The following is a 21,779-nucleotide window of genomic DNA, read 5'->3' as shown; positions in this document are numbered from 1 at the left end:
ACACTTCCGAGCTCTAGGCGTGACTGTTCAAGACTCTCTGACTGCTCTACTGCTCTTACTGAGGAAAACTCGGTGAGGGTATTTCCTTCTGAACTAAGGACGCGGATTCGCTGTTTACTCTTTTGGGTATAATAGTGAGGGTAACGATCCGTGATGCCCATTGGTTATGGTCAATGTTAATAAATACAATACGAGGAGAAAGTCTCCTGCAAATTTGGCTCATGGGTGTCCTTGTTCTTGGGGAAAACCCAGCAGTTTCGCAGGGCACATCTGCTTTCTTCGCAATTAGCGAGGATGTACAATAAACTAACGGACTTTTCGGACCTTCCATAAACCGGCGATGTCTATATGACTGTACCTTAATGTTTAACAAATGCGGTTTATGGGGGTTCCTTGGGCCTAATACGGGTCACCGTGACGATGGGCAGGCCTAGGTGGCCTGACCATGAGGGATGTCCCGCGGACCATCTCACGCGACGTAGCAATATAGCTGTTCGAATTTCAGCCGTGACACTAGCAAGAGGATCTGGATCGGCTTACATTGTATTTCACATTTTGTACTTTATTATTCACAATATATATACTTTCAATACCTTACAACTTACCCACGCATTTCTTTAATTCCATATATACCGAATAACCTTAACAAGGACAATAGGGGTGGTTGTGGTTGAATAACTGTAGTCTACAGTTATCTAATATAAATATATTTACACCCGATTACAACACGTAGAACATATACAGAAGATGTTTTGATGTCGGCGGAAAGTACAATGTCTTACCCGAGGGTTGAGGTGGTAGCGCGTTATATCCCAAGATCCAGAATACCCGATGAGCGTAATAGCAATGACTTGACTTGACTCTCCGCGTAGTAGAAGAGAAGTGTTTGACCGAATCGTTGACGAGAAGTGACTTGACTGTACGTGGCGTCGTGGGGTTCTTTGAGCCTAATATGGGTCACTGTGACGATGGGTAGGCCTTAGGCGGCCTGACCATAAGGGATGTCGTGCGGACCATCTCACGCGACGTAACACATTCGAAATTATTAATATTCAAATGGATAAATGGTTTTCTCGATCGTTCGCGGAGAGACGCGATCGCAAGGAAGCGCGTCAACGGGAGTCGTAAATTCCCGTTACGATTAGACAATCGACGCCACGAACTGATCCATCCCCTATTTCGATTAGGATAATAGAGGTAGTTTAATAAGTATAATGCTTGATTAACAGTTCAAAGATAGTATATGTTTCCAACAACTTTGTAGGAAAGATAGTTACGCTGTAAGTAAGAGTAAGGTATAAGTTAAGTAGGTGAATGATTGAAGGGTGAAAACCTGGTAAAGAGATGTTGACTGTCCTAAAGATGATGAACCCACCACTGGTCGCTTGCAGATGGAATCCCGGGAAACATGGAAAAACTTCTTAACTCCAAAATGTTTTATGCCACTTAACGGCCTTCACGGTAAATCTAAAAGCCTCGTTTTATGACAGTTCCTTAGGATTATTATCATCCGCTTAATTCTATGTGCACAGCTTGAATGTAAAGAGTCACCGGACGTAACAAGAAGAGTTCTTCGAAAAATGACGTATAATAAAATTTATCGTAATTTAAATCAATTCATTCTCATATTAAAATCTCAAAGTCAGATATTCATAATTATTCCACGTTAATTATATACTTTTCATCATAAAACTTTATGTTTTAATAAAATTAGCGATTTGTGTACAATTCCTTATTTGTTTTTCTGCCACACCTCCAAACTAAATAAAATTGCTCGATATTTTTGAATCGTTAAGTAATTATATTGATAAGATATAAGTTGATAACATGTATTTTACGATCGCGAGCAGTATTCGTGATAAGATTATTAAAAATAATCTAACAATAAGCTAACAAGTTTTAGAAAGTATATAATCTTCGTATTGTAATATAGCTAATCTTTAATTTAAATTCGATCAAATCTTATAATATTTGCTTCCTGAAAACATTAGGTATTATTTAAATATTTTAATTAAAAAAAAATTAAATTGCCTTAAAGACTAACAAATAAATATGAATTAGAAGCTAAAAGATTTTTTTTTCTTTGTCTGAAAATAAAATTACTTATTACAGTTGTTTATTATGCACTTTACTACGTTCGCTCCAACACGTCACATATTAATGACGTTCCATTCGTTATGGTAAATGAACGTCACACATACGTGACGGTAATAAGTTAATATTCTACAATCACAGTATTTATATGTATGTCGGGTAGTCTTTGGAAAATGGGTCATGTAATGAATCTTTCTACGACTTGTCCATCATTGTCGTATACCAGATGATATTGATTGAAACGAATGTATTGCAAAGGTTAATAAGTGATATCGGTGAGTGAATGATTTAGATGTCAACTGGATGACGATTGCGATTAGGAACTCGATGTACGTGTTCACTGGGCTAGTCGAACTTCTCGGATTCAGCCTCAGTCCAAGTGGAACTGCCCTTTCATACTCCTCTCCGTATTTCTCTGTATTCCGCAGGTCAATCCCTGTTTTTAATCCCTGTTTATACCTCTGTTAGGTGCACGTCCCTCCCGTAACCGTAGTTATGTTCAGTGACCTGTTATGTCAGTTCGAGCCCAAGCCCACTGTCATAAATCTCGGATAATCATAAATAACTTGACTCATAAACAGTTATTTCTCAGTTTTATTATTTAAATTATTAGCTATATTTAATTATTTTAATTATTTTAATTATTAGCTAAATTATTAGCTATAATAAAGAGTATTGGGACGTAACATTATGTAAAGTGTTTGTCGGAAAAATACTCACCATTGATAATTAACGATCAAACAGTATTTTATAAATCTATAACCTTGATATAGGGAATCATTTAATTTGTACAATCAATATTTGTAGGTTAACTAATTCAGAAATGAAGAAATTAGGAAGAAATGACTATTATTATTTTATATTCTGTTTTATATAAACTTTACTTACAATGTATAAAAATTTACAAAAATAAATTGATATATAATAAACTACATAAAATCATACTTCTTTCTATCTAATCACAGGATTTTCGATTGTTTAAGTGTTTATATAATTTGAAAAGTATTGGAGACTTTCCCAAACATTCCGAAAGAAAGGCTGCGGTGTCCTTTCATCTCCGACTTGTATATAGCATTACGTATACAAAATATATCATTTCGAATATCAATTGGATCTCTTTTTTCCATTTAGTTTACTCATCCAAAATTATCATATAATAATATGGACATTTCCTAAAACAAGAATTCAAATTTTAACAAACAAAATTATCATCAACACTATATTGCAAAATTTCTAATGACGAAACAAAACACATTTTATGTAAGGAAGTCATGTATGAAGCAATTCGCATACAAATGACGTCTCTAAATATGACAAACATATTGTTTACAAGTTTGATGAAGTATTTGATCGATGAGAAACGCCTACAATAATAATGAATAATGTGGCAATAGCATCTATTTACCAATATAATCATGATATGGTTCACTGTATCATAGATGCAACTAAAATTCCATTAATTGAATGTGTATGAATTCGTTAATTAGAAAATAAGAGGAATGTAGGAAATGATTATTGTTGATAAGTAGATAAATAGATAAAAATCGAAACTTGGCTGTGAAATATGTACTTCAAATTATATAAACACTTAAACAATCGAAAATCCTGTGATTAGATAGAAAGAAGTATGATTTTATGTAGTTTATTATATATCAATTTATTTTTGTAAATTTTTATACATTGTAAGTAAAGTTTATATAAAACAGAATATAAAATAATAATAGTCATTTCTTCCTAATTTCTTCATTTCTGAATTAGTTAACCTACAAATATTGATTGTACAAATTAAATGATTCCCTATATCAAGGTTATAGATTTATAAAATACTGTTTGATCGTTAATTATCAATGGTGAGTATTTTTCCGACAAACACTTTACATAATGTTACGTACAAGTACAATTGCACTTGTATAAATAAAGTTCAATTATTTCAGAAGAAATAGCTATATAATAATTAACATTTCGTTGCTTATTAATCTCATTTTATTCTTAATAAAATATTTCTTTACAAAGAAATGATAATTCTGCAAATATCCCATCCTAAACATTTTTTTAATATGATATATTCTTCTGAAAATGTTCGTTCCTTCTTTAATGTAATACACTAACACTAATGCATTAAAGTTGCAAATAAAAAATGTATTATGCATTAATAGTTCTCCCTACTTTACACTTAATGTAGAATAAATTACAATTAATTTGAATAAAAATTGCAATTCTTCATACGATAGATAGTTAGAATATAAAATTATACAAAATATAAAATATAGATATATGAAATATTAAAATAAAATATATGAAAGTATAAAAAATATAAAATAAAGTCCAAAATATAGTGCACGTGTACTACACAAATCGTATGACGCGTACATACATCATATATGCGTACGCATACACAAGCCTGCATACATAGATGTTGACCATATCGGAGAGTCACGTACGTAGGTATACAAGAGGAAAAGAAAAGTGGGGATTTGTAGGGTTTGCATAACCTGATTGAAATCCGACTCGAACAGTCAGTAGTATTTCAACGGCAGCAAAGGTTGTCTGTTGTGTTTAGGCAAATCGTTGTGCCTTTCCCTCTTTCTTTGTCTTTTTTCCTTTGTTACTCGCTTATAATTACGTTCGTAACATTTGTAGGAATTTTATCGTCGCGATGTGCGCACACGTTATATGTTCGTCTGTGAAACACTGTGTGACTACTTTTTATAGTTAATTCACTTGCTATGATACCCACCAGAAGAAGAGCGTGATACAGTGCACGTGACAAAACTTAGTGAGTAGCAATGATGCACCATTACACTTTATTACCGTTAACAATATCGTCACGGAAATGTTTTCCGGTCATTTGGTTTTCGATACGTGACAGATCGTGTGATTGCGTCAACTTGTCTTCAAGGTGTGTTCCAAAAAGCTAACCCCGCCGATTAATCGTCCACATGTTCCGTTCGTACATTAAAGTCAAAATTCAAGTTATTTCCTACCGACAGTAAGCGGCAAATTGATTTCTGTTTATCACGTGTTGTAATTGGCGACATTTAGAGTCGCGAAACTCACTCTTAGTTAGACTCTTTGATCGTGAAATGAAAACCGATCCGTAATGTGTACGAATAAATCCATAGTTTATCGAACGTTAACGATAAATTCTCGAATCGATCGCTCGACTGATGTACATATTTCCCTACTGCCTATCAGTTTTCAACCTAACTGATTTAATCTTTATTAGATTGATTCTGTTCGTCACTACGAAACCATACGTGAAACCGTACAATGAAATCACATGAAACCTTGTACAATAAGTTGAAAGTTCGCAGTCGATGAGTTAATATGACAGCCGCGTGTCGATTCATCGTTGTAAAAATTTACAATTATATCATATACATACATTGTGTAAACGAGAATAATCTTAATTTACTTTTAATAAATTCTTCGTCTATGTAATATTTAAAGGGCTCTATTAAGAATATATTGCTTTCAGGAAAAGGAATAGCTAACAAATTATTCGATATCTTATTTATAGATAAATATCTTTTTTATGCTTTCCTCGGTTATCGTACAACGTCGTTTTTACGCAGTTTTTGACGAAATTGCCTCGAGATTACTTGAAAAATAACAACTAAAATGATTGTTACCAAAGAAATATGGCTGAATGTTTTACATTGCTCAACCTGACATAATGATTCGAGGAGTAGAGATACACTAATACAAGCTAAAATCTGAAACTTCGCAAGATTCCGCGAATAAAAATGAAATCGTCGATTTTGTGATCCATCGAACAACGCGTAACAATAATAATTTTATAAACAATTCTACTTCTATATCAAACGAATTAAACAATAATTTGGTTAGTTCAGTTAATTAAATATCGCGACAAATAAGTGATGAAATCAATTTTTTTATGGATTTTGAACCTTACAATACACTCTCTTTTTATTTCTAATTAAACAAGAACTGTTTTGTTAAACAACTTTCCTTACTACTCGAGGTATGATTGCAAGTCATTGTCACAAATAACTTTATCAGCTTTCATTTTCCGGTTTTAAATGCTAGAAATTGTTCCATAATACGTATGCAAACTAATTGTTGCTAGATAGACTAAATTATTGTCACATATACATATACTATGATAGATACATTTTGTTGATATTGGTTTAATAGAAGAGATATTAAAACAGAAATGAGAAAGAACTTCATTATTGTCTATTGTATATTATTAGGACTTTATAATCACGTTAAATGAATCACATTAGATAAAAATAAAAATAATTTCATACCAATGTACGTCTTTTATATATATTAATTTTGTATAATTTTTCATAATTTTCCTACTAACTGGAATAACGTACGTCGTGCTAAGAGAATGTGCAATTTCATGACGTGCAAATATTGCACAAGAGCGACTAGCGTTATATGCTATACAGAAAAACTTTCAAATCGAATTAACAATGTCACGCGCGCTTTATCCTCTAACCTTAAAACATGGCGATCCAAGAAAAATCATGTACAGATGGCGTTTTGGTATCCCTAGGAAATGTATATATCTTTTAATACAAAGATGTTTATAATATAATGATAATAGTAATAACACACGATACAAAAGAAATAATATATATATAATTTATTAAATTATAAATAGTTAATGAAATATTTCCAAAAAAAATTTTTTTCAGATAAGAAAAAATTAATATTACAAACAATAATAGTGAGTATAGTTTAAAATATACGCTATAATTTATTAATTAATGAACAACTGTTTGGTTAGATGTGACAATGATTGCTTGTAATTTTGATCCTCCACTGAATAATTGATATCGAATGTTTAAGTCGATCACGATAGATAAATCATGCAATGAAATAAAAGCTTGAGAAAAATATATTTTCAGTGTTCGTTTGTGAAACATTATTTGTGAAGTGTTATTTGTAGAAAAAGAAATAGTGTTTTCTATTTAGGCGCTAATTACATGCAACAATAGCAAAGGAATGAAAAAATGGATGTATAAACGATTACGAGTACAGTTTATTTGTGTCAATGGTAATAGAACAATGGCATCGGAATAATTGCATGCTTAGTTTTGTTTCTTTACTCGACCTTTTTTACATCTTTGTTAAGTGTGCACCAATGATTCGAACAGATCGATAAGTAACTCAGTATGACTTTCACGACGCTTGATCATTATTCTGTTTAATATAGACTATATGATGAAAATCTCACATAAAAAGCAAATGAAAATAAATTTTCAGATACATAACTAAAATCTTTTTAAAGTATACTTTCTTTAGAATCATAAAACGTAAAATATTTAAAAATAATCGCTGAAACCTTGACGGAAAATTGAACAAAGCTATACAGGGTAATCCTGAAATAACTGATAAAGCACATGCGATCGTGCTATCAACTATAAAAATATATAGAACCTCTATCCTTAACTACATATATAATTTTCATTATTTTCGTTTTATTTCTAGAGTTTTCATTATATGATATTCTTTTATCTTGAATTATATTTTGAATTCAGTGATCAACAATCAACAGTGTTCAAGAAACATTGAACTGTGTCCAAATAATAGACGTTATACATATCCAGTTTAAATTCTATTTCAGAATACTTATTTTTAAAAAATTGCCGCTTTGCAGCCAAATACGTAGATTTCTATACATGACACTTGAATTATTAAATATTCGCAATTTCTCTTAAAGCTTCTTCTGCTGAAATACATAAACGTAATAAAATATATCAAAACCGTAATTTACAGGATTCAAGAAAATTATTTTTGAAACTGAAAATCATTTTAAAGACAGGTATTTTTATCCGATGGAACGACATTGCAAATATTCTAGATTATTTTTGTCGTTCTCGACCTTGTGAGACCTTGATCATTTATTGTTTCTTATGTCGTTGAACTCATTTCAAGGATTATTTGTATATAAATAATAAAAATATATTAGTTAATTAATATATAAATGATGATAATTCAAACATCTAATTTTAAAAAAACTAAAATCGTAACAAAATAAAGTAGAGAGAAGGATGACATCTGATAAATATTTGTAGCTACGTATTTATACATTTATCTAAATACGTAATAAATATCCGACATCGTGATGTTCCTTTATACAGCAAAAAGTAAAAGCATTCTTAGAAATCAGCAGAGTAGTATAATGTTTCAACGATACACTTCTGTCAAATAAATATAAATTACTGTGAAAAATATGACTTAGATAATTCTTAAAAAATATTCTTTTACATCGTGGTTGGACGTCTTTTAAGCAAAAATGTTTTCACAAATAGATTTACATTCTGTGAATCCACTTTTTCTTGGAAGTTGAAGTAAGGTAGCATTGTATAGTCGAGAGTTCATACATGATTTATCATTACGATAAATTAATAAACACATAAAGAACATATTGCTTAAATTAAGTTGTAATTCTTGTATCATAAAAATGGATGACGTCCCACGATAGTTTGTTTCTAGATTCCATAAAAATAATCCTCCCAGAAAATACAATATTCAAAAGATTAAGAAATGTATGCATTACATGTCAAATAAATTATAAGTAATATTATAAGAGAAATGTTATATTTAATATCGTAGAGTACGCTTAATAGGTATAATGCAAATACCTTTGAGGACGGAATGATATTGATTTCTTCATTTATACCAATACATTACTGCGCCATAAGCAATCGAACCTTAAGTTCTGTTGAAAGAATCTTTAAAAAAGAAGTTGCGCAATTGTATTTCCTTAAATATTTTTTGTTAAGACAATTTCTTGCAACTCATCAAGTTACGTTGGCCTTAAAAAATACATGTCGCACGTGTAAAAGTGTTGGCAAGTAGAAATTCTAAGTATAAATGCTCGCAAGTTGGGATCCAGATTTTTCTGGTTACGTAAAATATAAATTTTAAAAGATACCTGTGATTTTTAATGACTCTATATATGATTTTTAATGTAATATATATAACGTTTTAATAATATAAACTGAAAAATATAAATATTTTATAAGAGATGTGTAAGTATTAATTAGGTGTGTAATTTTGTATATTAGATATGAAAATGATCGATATTATCCATATAGCATAAATCAAATATTGTATTTATCAGATTAATATTATATTAATCAAAAATTCAAGATTTATTAATAGCTAAACAAATAGAAACGCTATCTACTGCTTGTTTATTGCAATAGTGATACCAGAGTAAAGTGTACTTTCTCTTAGCGATAATTAATTTCAAAGTATTGTAGTAGATAGTTTTGCCAGAATTAAGGATATTATAAATTTTGAACCTTTTTAGAATATATTCTATTTATATCTAAACGAAAAATTTTAAAACATTCGTTTTAAGAATAAAATTTATTTGTAGCTATAATTGTAGGTAATTTATAATTACAAATAGCAAATAAATCACAGAAAAGAAAAGGAACGATGTTGCGTATATACTTTCTTCACTTATCAAGTGAAGTTCCATAATAACAGGTATGAAAAGAATATAATTTTCTGATATATAAGACATATTAGCTATTAGTTATGAAGAAATTTTGCTATTAAAAAGCAAATAGAAATTAAATTCTTTTTTAATCATAATTTCTTATTCTTATTTCGCCAAATCGCAAGTCAAATAACGAATATTTTTCATAATCGTCAGGAACATATTCTAAGTTATTTAGAACCAACAAATTGCAATTCTTAACGATTTGATAACAAATGACTCTATCTTTATACGATTCTTAAATTTATATACTACTATATGACGCCTATACACCTTTCACGTTTCAATAGTCAAACTCGAAGCCGAACCAGGTCTGGCATTGCATGACTATTACATATTCTAATATGGTGCAGTGTTACATCTGTTTCTAGGGTGTAATCCAAGATGTAATCCAAGAAACATATGATTTAGCAAAAATATGTTCTGTTAACACGTTTTTAAAAACATCAAAACGTAGCGTGATATCTTTAATAGACAAATATGTTGATATTACTGTTCTTATATTTATATTGCAATGTAAATTGTCACATTTTTATTATTTTAAATAAAATAATTAGAAAAACTAAACATTGTATAGACAAAAATGGTAATTAAAAATATTTAATTTAAATATTTAAAAAAATCAGAAGAACATTCGAATGTTTGAAACACATATTGGAAACAAAATAGAAACGCTAATGATTGTGCTTGATTCATATACATATAGCTACCAGTTGTAATTAATTGGATGTTCTTATTATATACAGTTGCGAAAAGATAGGTAGTTATAGTATTGGCACATCACTTTGCATTGAGTGGTTTCCTCTTTTAATGCGACGCTACTCTTATTCTAGTTCCCCTATGGTTGATTCTTTTAACGAGTATTTTCCTGTTGTCACTACTACCCTTCTTCCAATAGAATGTGTTAAAATTTTTGTCATATCTATATTTACTCATGAGAAAACAAAAGGAAATAAGAGAATAAAAAGAGATATATACTTGTTATTATACCAAATGGAAAAGACAGTAGATCCTTAAATGCTCCTGTATGATTTTCATCTATCCTTACGCATATATCGATACTCGCAGCTAAGGTAATGAAGTTATGTAGCGCGTTTTATAGGTATTGTCCTCAATAGTATATATGTCGTTCAAAATTGATGTATGCAAATTATTGCATTTAGCGATGGAAATGTAACGTTCTGATAGAAAGTCTTTGAAAGTTGAACATTGATTTATTGCATACCGTGTATGGCAATAACGGAAGTTCTTAAGTGAATGTGAAAGAGGCGTCGAAAATTTTGCGAGTAATGGAGATGAACTGGTACGACATCGAAACTCAAATGTCATTTTTTTAATAGAACGATCCGTATCGAAATAGTTTATTAAAAAATTCCTATTTTCGGAATATTGCACAAAAGTATAGATAGAAGAAAAATAATATAAAAAATTACTTTTACTCGATAAATATATCGTTTATTGTATTCGTCACAGTATGGCGGACAGGAAGTAACTACTCGAAATTTTGTAAAAGATCAGTTAAGTAAAAATATCTGTATATATGCATCGTATAAAATATTTTTGACTTACTAAGAAGTACACTTAGTAATATTACTACTAATGCATATGTATTTTTGAATAAAATTGGTATATAATAGATTTTTCAAAGTACAATAAATTTAACCAGTTTGAATTGGAGGTTCTACTGAGCCATCGTATCGTCACTTCCGTGTTCACGGCGTTGCCAAATCGACCATTACTTCACTCGTGCAAGAAAAACTACTGCGGTGTAAGGTGTAGTGCTGCACTCGTGTAAGTTGTTTCGTGTCTGTTAAAATAGTTGTGCTGTGCTGTGAAGAGACAAATTATGACAAATTCGTTAAAAAATATGGAGCGACTGCCTTGGGCATTCGTCAAATAACACGTATTCTTGTACGAGGTGAATACCAGGCTGCCAATCCAACTTTACGAGTAAAACCCACCGAACTTTTTCGATATAATAGGTAAACTAACAATTTTCAGAAGTAATGCCGTTTAAATTCAAAATCCATTCGAGACAGAGATTGAGTATCTTCACATTTTTCTCACTTACCAAATTCTTTTCTATTTTTTTCTCGTTTCCGACATGTTGTTTAAAAGCTGTTTTCAAACTTTCTTATATCAGTGTATTTCCATATAAGTAGTTTTCCCGTTAAAATTACGAAAATATCTGTATGATCGTGATTTGACGACAACTTAGAAGGTTTGCTTTGTTCATTATACGAAACTCACATATGACATGACACAGAAATTATTTCACATTTGCTAATATTTATATACTATTGACACATGTGTTCTCCAGATTCAATATTGAATTTATCATTGAATAATCTGGAAATTGTTCCCTTCATTACTGAAAAAAGAGTGCTGGATATTTCGCTTTTGTTTCATGTATTGGTGTATGCTGGTATAGTTTTTATACTATATTTTATCACATTGTACTGCACTATGCTATATTTTACTAGCGCAAAATGCATTCGTGTATTTATGATGTTGCAATAATCTACTATTGTTATGCATTAATACAAAGGGAATTACCTTGCAAACAATTTCGTAAAATATCAGAAATCTACAACTACTTTAAAAATATGCAAAATGTAAAATTATTTTTTATTTTTGTTCCCAAATTATATTTTATAAAACTTATTTTATGAAATTTATGAAATTGATATTTATGAAAAAATTTCTGCATTGAAAAATTCTAGATATACACGGCAGTCAAATTATTCTTAATAATTAATCACAAAATGTTATATTATTTTAAATTTATTTCTTTAAGCTCTTTTCTTTTCCTGCTTTCACTTTTAAAGGTTGTTCACCATTGAATAACAGTGTTTTAACTTATATATTATAATTTGTTTTAATATTATCATGTTTAAATCTTCCCAATAAAGATAAAATTAATAACATTTTAATAAAATCTATAAATTCTAAATAAACAAATAAAATGATTTAAACATAAAAAAATATATATATTTGTGAAACAAATAATATACATATGTACATAATACATAATAGTATACATACAATATACACATGAAATATACATATATTAAAGATCTGAAAGCTTCGTTTTAAAAAATGTATAAAAATCCAATATTTTTCATATTTGGAATTTAATTTAACAATTGTATACATAATCATTTGAGTGTTCTCTTAAAATTTTGATAATGGTTACTAGATTTTAAAAATTATTTACATTGATCAAAAAGTGATAAAACTATATTAAGTAATATCCTATGTATTAAATATAAAGAATAATTCTTAATATATTATTTTCGATAATAATATATACTATAAAAGGAATTACAGAAATCAGTTTTCATAAAAATTGTATCTATCTAATAATTATCCCATTTGATTGCTATTCTAAAATCTTCCTTAAAATAAGACCCTCATTACAGAAAATTAGCTGATGTGAATTGAACACACCTTGAAACACAGAAAATTGAAAGAGAAAAACAGTGAGAAAAAGAAAACATAGTAATATGCAGCGGATATGGTTTATAGAGAACAAAGAGGGGGTGCAATACAAGCAGCAAGAGGTACCACGTGAGACTAACTTCATCGAGGTGGCGACTGAACATACATCAGACATGAGGGAATCTAAAAGGGACTGGATTTTTAGAGTCCAGGTAATTAGTACTGATATTAGTATTGTTAGTGGTTAAACCAATAATTTTAGATTAACTTCAATTTTTTTTAATTTTAATCAGGTACATAAATTAGAAAAGAGTGAAGTCTTATATGTAGTGGGTAATTTGCCTGAACTGGGTGCTTGGAATCACAACCAGGCAATTCAGTTGTCACAAGAACATGGCAGTCGGGATTCTCCAACAATTTTTGATAACAACAGTAGTGGAGAATTTTATAATGATGATATACATGACAATGCTGGAGATAATTCATTTGGTGATGTAGATGATGAGTAAGTAAAGATAAACATTTAGATATTCATGATGATTTATACTATTTTGTTTTTCATGTACTTAAAATATAATAAATGAAATTTGTAAATTTCAGAGGTGGACAAATATTTTCGCAAAAGGTTGCACTTCCCATCGATGCTGATGTAGAGTTCCGATATTTTGTTGCTGTTATCTGTCAATCTAATGGTACTAAAAATTCGGCCAAAACTCTTATCATTCGTAGATGGGAAACTCATATGACACCACGCTTTATCAAAAAGAACAGTATGTAATCAAGTATATTTTATATTAATTAAAAAATTATATTTTTATTATAAATTGCAACATTAAGTAAAAGGATTTGTTACAGCATCAAGCAATTTTACTAGTGAAACATTGCCAGATCCGGATAAGTTCGGTTATTACAACGGTTACTGTAAAATTGAACGGGGCTGGTTGACCGATGAAACTGTGATACAATTTAAGCTTTTTAATAACCCAATTAAATTATGGAAGAATAGACTACAAAATAGGAAAGTATACATTAAGGTGTGTTTTAAAATTACATATTTGTACATTAATATTTAAAAATTGACAATTAGAACACATCTTTTTTTTAATTTAGATGACACCTGTAAATCTAGTTAGGCACAATTCCTTAGAATTGCAACAATTTGGTGGCGATTGTGTAGATGATAGTCTTTCTATGGATACACAAGATGTTGTTGATCAACCTGCCTTTAGTATTACAGAAATTGCAGTATGTATCATTCTACTACGTTTTCTTTTATAAAAATCAATGATTATCATATTTATTTTTATAATAATATATTCTTGTTATAATTTTAGGCAATGAATGATGAAGAAGCTCGTTTCAAGATACAGGAGCAATTTGGTCGAGCTTATAATGAAGACGAATTTGTTATCTTCAATGTCGCGGTTCGATATCCTGAAACTATCGTAAGTAATCATATGAAGTGCCTCATCAAGAAATCATAGTAAATACACAACTGAATGAATAACCATTGGTTGGTATTTATTGCTTGCATTACTTATAATTTGTATGACATTGTATTATGTACATAGGGTAGATCTCCAATATTTATTTCAAACCAGCCTATTCGTCGTGGATAGGTCTACAGATGGAGACATCGAAGGCATTGTCTTCAGTAATATACAAGCTAACTGTAAAAACATACAAACGATCAGAGAACAAAATATGTCTTCTTTTGATTTGGCATCTTAACTTTAATGACAAAAGTACATCTTTATTAAGTGGCAGATAAATAATGAATGAGAAAGATTAATAAAAATTGTAGATGTGGTAGAGCAATAAATTAAGAACTAGTGGTAATTCATATAAAAAATTAGACACACTAAAGATACGCATTGACCATACCATGTGAGTTTTCAGTAGACCACGAGTAGGCCGGCCACGTCTTCTCTCGCGACTTGTTCAAATTACTTGGTAAAAGATAATTAAACTTGTTCAGCAGCTATTGCCCTCCTTGGAAACCAGAAGCGATGTCACGCGCACTGGCCTGGAATGAAGACAACCGTCAGCTTTGTACAAAGCAAGACCTCTGGTGCAAATGATGATGCTAACATGCAATCTGATGTATCGATGCTAAAGCATCGTCTACCACTTTACATCTGTGTCACATGACATCACACAGAGATATGATGGTTTTGATTGTCGTTCACCCTACCGCACCTATCCTTCGGCTAATCTCTCGTAAATCGCAAAATTTTCTAAAGCGCGTTGCATTATCATAGTCTAAAATATCGGACTTTGACAATATTTATCATGTAAATTATGCATTCTATTCGTTGTATGAAATCGGTTTACGTGAGTTGTAGCCATCCTAAACAACCCCAAGAATTTAGAGATGTCAACGCTGTCACACCTCATATCCATCTGTGTGCGTCGAAAATGGTGAGGCTCCCATCACTCCTATATCCTTTTAGTGTACTACTAATATTTTCTAGCTCTGACCAACTCTACTGTACTGTACGTGACACCGTTGCGCGGCCAATACCAGACTAAGCTGTCAGAATCTTCTGAATCTGAATTACAAACCTTGCAGACTTGATATCGAAATTTAATAATGAATGATCGGCAGGTGTTGCGGGATACGCGTCATCAGGCAGAGTACAGCATTTGGCAATTATTGGTCTGGTTCATTGCTAGATTATGTAGGAAATAAATTATCGTCCTTTGTTTTATCATTCACTAGTAATTTATTGCTTTTGCCTACAAATTATTTGAATCTGCCAAAGAATTAACAGAATTTTGTGGAAAAGCAAAAGATGTACATGTGTCTTTAATGATATAGTTTAATTCCTACGATTTTTAGTGGTCAAGAATCTTTAATAATTTGCCACAAAATTTTACCACATTTCATTAGAATCTCTAATAAAAAATTTTTTCATATGTCCTTGATCTTAATGGAGTTAATTAATGTTGAGGCAAGCTCTCTAGGATGAGCAAAAAATATTGATGCAAGCATTTGGTGTTGTTATAAATATTAGTATTTTTCCATGTATATTAAGTAAGTTGTTTTTCCAGGCATACTTAGTGGACTACTACGTGTACAGCTCAAGATGTTTTCCAGGAGAACCACCAAGTCATATCGGTTTCAGCTACATCTTGCCTAGCACATTACAGTCCAGTGTTGGGCTTCTAACAGTACCAATTACAAGCACAAAACATAGACCAATTGGTATAGTATTGTCTTTCCTATCTTTTAGTATTGAATATTATTGATGATTGCTATATATATATATTTTTTTTAGGGCAACTTACAGTGGAATATGTTGTGATAAAATCCATTCCGGATTATCCATGGGATATGAATATTTCATATGCAAAACATTGGGAACAACGGTGGTCTGGCTTGGATGTAGGACACAGAGGATTGGGTACATCCTTTCAAACAAAGAAGTACGTTAATATCTTTAAAGTTAATAAAAAGATAACATTTTTTACAAATTATTTAGATGAGCTGAAGTTTATATATTGCAATTTATTTATAGCTGTGCTAATGTACGTGAAAATACAATAGCTTCTTTAAAGACTGCATCATACCATGGAGCTGATATGGTTGAATTTGACGTCCAATTGTCTAAAGACCATATACCAGTTATTTACCACGATTTCTATGTATCTATTTCGTTAAAACGCAAGAAACAAATAGAAGCTATGGATATGTTGGAAATACCTGTTAAGGACCTTACATTGGAGCAGTTACATCTTTTGAAGGTAATTTTTATGAATAGGTAACTACTTTGTTTCTATATATATTTCAACTTGAATAATTTATGCTATTTTCACTGACATCATATACGTAGTTTCACTTTTACAGTTATTTACAGATTTCAATGTTTTCAACGTATATTTAATGGATTTTATTTTTTTATTTTATTATAAACCATATACAATTCAACAACATGAAAAACTTTTTAAAAACCTTATTTACACTTAATTTATTAATAACTAATACACGAATAATATAAACTAAATAGTTAACATTGTGTGTACAAAAAATAAGTAAGAATATTATAACATTAACTTCATTAACTAGTAAGGAATGTTAATAATAAGTCACTATATATTTTTAATTACATAATCAATTAGAAAGTTAATAAGGTGCATTTAATATAATTTCTCATCTACCATTAATCACATAGAATGCGGCTTGTTAAAACTGCTACGCGTATTAATAACTTGCTTTTTATGTCCTTTTTTGTATTAAAGGAGAAATCAGTTACTTCAGGGATTGTATCGTATGTAGATACACAGACATGCAATCATGAATTTATAGGTGTAACATACCTATTCGTACTTTTCTCTTTTTAATATTCAACAGGATTTTTATTACCCGTGGTGGGACTCGTTGGGTAAGGTGCTGTATTTCGTTGATAAAGCTGAGCAGGGGGTTAACCAACTGGTGAGCTTTCATACCGCTTGCGCCGCCTAACTCGTCGCCAAAATATATAACAAATTAGTTATTTTAAAAAACGATGCATGCCTGTTTAAAATTTATTCTAAAACCAACTAAAATTAATTTTTAATACCACATCATTGTACCACAATATCGTACATTTTATGCTTGGATTAAAAGCTTAATCTTGATACTGTAAGGTATCAAAGTATGTAATTCAATGGAAAAATATTTTTTACCTATTATGTAATATCACCAAATGTTCTTTTTGCAAAAATGCTTTGAAGATCTCAAAGATCATTTTTTAATAATCTTTCACCAGTTTCATTTCCCTCTGACTGTGCGTATTTGCCTCCGCACGGGGGCGCGAACTTGTTCATCGAAAATATGTATAAAAAATCACATTATCACAGCATGTAGATAATATCATGCCTTCTATGATATTATATATCTAATATATTCACATGACTCCAGAGTGTTTGCTTTTATTTGGCTTCAAAAAAATCTCTTACGTCAAACATTTACAAACTTTTACCAATCTTTTATGATCTAACAGAGTTACGTTGACGAAGTGCTTTATTTTATAAATCCTTTACAAAATAAAATTTTCTTACAGGTTTATCATGTGGCTGAAGGTCGAGAAAAGAATCCAAAATTTTTTGATGAGGATTTAGAAGATCATCAGCCTTTTCCGACGCTTCAGACCGTATTACAAGAATTAGAACAACATGTCGGGTGTAATATTGAAATTAAATGGACTATGCAATTGAAGGTAAAAGTAATAAATTTACTTTTTTAAATATTTAGTATTTTTATTATCTTCTTACGGAAATCGTAATCTATATACACAGGATGGCACGTTCGAGCTTAACCATCCTTTCGATCTCAATCTATATTTGGATATTATATTGAAAGTCGTACTAGAATATGGAGGAGATAGGAAAATCGTTTTCTCATCATTTAATCCAGATATCTGTGCCATGATCCGTCTTAAACAAAATAAGTATCCAGTAGTATTTTTGACACAAGGCATTACCTCAAAATATCCTACTTATCATGATCCAAGATGTCAAACTGTACCAATGGCTGTTAGACATGCATTAGCAGCTGATATCTTAGGAATTAATGTCCATACCGAAGATATTCTTAGGGATCCGTCACAAGTTAAATTTGTAAAGGATGCTGGTTTAATCATTTTTTGCTGGGGAGATGACAATAATGATAAAGATACAATTCGACATTTAAAGAAACTTGGTTTGCATGCAGTAATTTATGACAAGTGAGTAGTAATCTTTAAGCACGTGAATTATTTACGTATGAACAAAGATATGCTATAAGTATTTAATATTATCTGTAGAATTGATGAATACAACGTAAAGGAAGTCAAAGAAAGCATATTTTTGGTTGATGCAAGAGAAAATCAAAAGGCACTAATTGCTTTGGCACAGTGTAATCAAAGTTGTGCACCGCAACCTCAAATTACTAATTCTTTGAATACAGAGAAGGTTAGTAGTAATACTAATATTTATATTCTTATAAATATAGGAAAAAACGAACAGCACAATTTAATTTTAGGAATACTACATGGAGATCGACAAATCGCGAAATATGATTACAACCACGTCAACTACATCCTCAATTACATCTTTTGGTAAGAACAATCTTGGTGATAATATATATCCCATGTCAACCATTAAATTACCAAGTACATGTGACCATCAGGAGAGCAATGAGATCAGTGAAATGACAAAAGATTTCAGCGTTTGTGCAAAATCTTTCGGCCACTCAGTAAAAGCTAAAAGTATCTCAGATTTAGTATGTGGCCAAACGACAGCATTACCAGAAATTTGCGGAGAGGATGAGTCTGCGAAAGACTGTCTTTGATGTTTCTCCTTTAAGAAGCCATTCATGTCGTGGTTTGGCACAGAAGACGCTACCTAGAAAAAGATTTACCACAAAAGAAAGGACGAAGCCGAAGAAAATTTTTTGTAACTTATAATTTACTATAATATTTACACTAAAGGGGTTAAACAGTTCTGGTTTTCCCAACAGTCCTAGATCCGCAAAATTGGATCACCTTAACGGCCATTACACAGAATATATTCATATAATGCACAAGAAAGACGACCGATTGTATTTTTCACGTCATTTTATCATTCCTACAATCGTTCGACTTAATTGTCCATTTCATATTATGTCTTACTTACTTTATACAATGGCCTTTTTTAAAATGCAGTCCAATGGCTGTAGAAAAAGATGTCAACTTTTGTTATTCTGTCTGTGGCAGATGAATACAGGAGTTGCAAGTTTTTAGTACAAATATCCTCAATATTTCATTTAGTTCATAGAAAGAAGTCACCCCTCTTATATATATTCCTTCCTTAATTAAACATTAATTTAAAGAAATGCAAATTGATGAAAACACTGACAAATGCATGCTGTCACGAATGTATACTTTTTTGTAATAAGTTATCAAAAACATTTTTTAGAAGAACGATGCGATTTGTCTTTAACAGCTTTGAATGTAGACAAAAGCTGCCAATAACTAATTTTCATAAATATACATATTTCAGATTCACTTATTTATGTTTCAAAGTATTTTACAATATGAATTAAGAGAAAAAACAAAGCAAAAATTTCTTTATTAAATTAAAAAAAAAAAGAAATAATTGTATGCGAATATAAAATCAGTATAATTGTAGAAAAGGAAAGAAAAAACCACTTTTTTCCATATTAAATAATAATATGGTTATTGTTACAAATAATTATTTGATTTCCTTTAACAAATAAGTACAATTGTAAAATTTAATAAGATCATTCATTCGCTTTATAGATAACATTTCTTTTGTCCAGATTTTTATGCCTGATCAATCTTAATCTTACTCGATAACCTCATCAGTGACAGAATGAGTAGCACGCGAATATCTTTTCAAAGTTTTTGAACAGAGAAGATAATTTATACCGTTATACCGCATTGGTAGTATGCTATACAACTAAAGAGAGTGATTGTATCAATCGTTATGATTCTAACAATATACAGAATATCTGTTGATGGTTTAGAGAAGTATACCACAAATATGTTATGGGATCACGTATGTAAATGCACGTGTACAGTGCGTCAAGGGGGGTGGTTACTGATCTTTTCTATTGTCATAGAGGCTATGCATTATAATAAACCAGTTAATAAACATACATAAATCGGAATTCGACAAGTTTATAATTAAAATACATTTGTAGAATTTTGCAAATTCTGACACACGTAGGTATTAATGCATTACAATCTTCAAGTGTATAATACTGATAAACATCATATATATTTCAGATTTCTAATCTTATGTCTTTCTTTGTTTTTGCCTTTCCCTATTAAACGATAGTTCGAGCATATACAACGAGGAATTATAACTATAATATTTAATCGATTTTATAAATATAAAAAAATATTCACGTACATATGAACATTAAAAAAACTAATAAGAAATAATATTTTTGCATTTGCATTTGGAGCTCCTAACACGATTACTCGAAGTACCTGATTTGAAAATAGGTGTCAAATATAATACGTAGTTAACACATTATGGGCCGTTTACTTTTTGTTTAGCTGAAAATTATATCGAAGGTCGAGATAATTAACTTGACTTCAAATACATTTTGATGTGATAAATAAAAATTAAAACTTCATACATTTTATTTATTAATATAACTAAATTACATAATAACTAAATCTTCAAAGTACTTGGTTTATTCTTTAGGATATTTTATATATAAATTTTAGATGCACTTAAATTATTCATCGGTATTAGGAAAATTGTCTAATTATCTGTACTTCAAACAGTTTTTTACATTTGTAATTAACTTATTCAACTTGTAAGAGACAGCGGGATATACGATTCTAATACCTCGTGTTTGTAAATAATATATTAATTACATAATAATATATTTAAAATTATAAATGTGAGCAATACGACCATAATGTGATAACACTAATGTTAACTTCTAAAGTAGATTATTTTTGTGATGTAAATTATTTAAATGTGAATGCAATTACTATTGTAACAATATTTATTTCCGGAATAAAATCTAAAAGAATAAATTATGAATATTTACAACAGATATTCATGAAGAACGCTAGTTTTCGAAAATTAAAGTTTACAACTAATCTATAAATTTATTACTACACAAATTCCACTAGAACGTCTCTTCTCTCTCTGTCCTCACAAAACAATTCCTACCTAATGTTTTGCTAAATTTTGCGAAAATTATGCATGGAATTATAAAAAATCAATAATTTCATCATGTGCGCATATATGTGTGCGTGTGTGTGCG

At 30.2% G+C, this 21,779-nt stretch overlaps 1 protein-coding gene across 11 annotated transcripts; it reads left to right on the top strand.

Annotated features, from left to right (window-relative positions):
* Positions 1–4,596: 4,596 nt before the first annotated feature.
* Positions 4,597–20,786, top strand: LOC132904814 (glycerophosphocholine phosphodiesterase GPCPD1-like). Of its 11 annotated transcripts, none has more exons than XM_060955538.1 (16): positions 11,311–11,568; positions 13,009–13,239; positions 13,321–13,532; positions 13,628–13,797; positions 13,871–14,061; positions 14,138–14,272; positions 14,362–14,472; positions 16,082–16,235; positions 16,309–16,456; positions 16,549–16,774; positions 17,382–17,462; positions 18,073–18,228; positions 18,308–18,735; positions 18,814–18,961; positions 19,032–19,107; positions 19,210–20,786. In XM_060955538.1, the coding sequence occupies exons 2-16, from the start codon at positions 13,093–13,095 to the stop codon at positions 19,338–19,340; spliced, it is 2,514 nt and encodes an 837-aa protein (XP_060811521.1). In that variant the 5' UTR covers positions 11,311–11,568; positions 13,009–13,092; the 3' UTR covers positions 19,341–20,786. The 11 variants fall into 11 exon arrangements, with proteins under 11 accessions (XP_060811515.1, XP_060811522.1, XP_060811521.1 ...); XM_060955542.1 differs by having other exon boundaries at positions 19,179–19,387; XM_060955532.1 differs by lacking the exon at positions 11,311–11,568 and adding an exon at positions 4,597–4,870 and having other exon boundaries at positions 19,032–20,786.
* The last annotated feature ends 993 nt before the right edge of the window (positions 20,787–21,779 follow it).

Source organism: Bombus pascuorum, chromosome 3 (assembly GCF_905332965.1).
Source record: "Bombus pascuorum chromosome 3, iyBomPasc1.1, whole genome shotgun sequence".
Taxonomy (NCBI): Eukaryota; Metazoa; Arthropoda; class Insecta; order Hymenoptera; family Apidae; genus Bombus; species Bombus pascuorum.
This window is presented reverse-complemented; position numbering and strand designations above follow the sequence as displayed.

Coding starts and splice junctions, on each gene's coding strand:
- LOC132904814 (XM_060955532.1), top strand. CDS start 13,093: ATGCAGCGGATATGGTTTATAGAGAACAAAGAGGGGGTGCAATACAAG. Junction 14,273..14,361: donor TTAGTATTACAGAAATTGCA/GTATGTATCATT, acceptor TTATAATTTTAG/GCAATGAATGATGAAGAAGC. Junction 17,463..18,072: donor AGCAGGGGGTTAACCAACTG/GTGAGCTTTCAT, acceptor ATTTTCTTACAG/GTTTATCATGTGGCTGAAGG.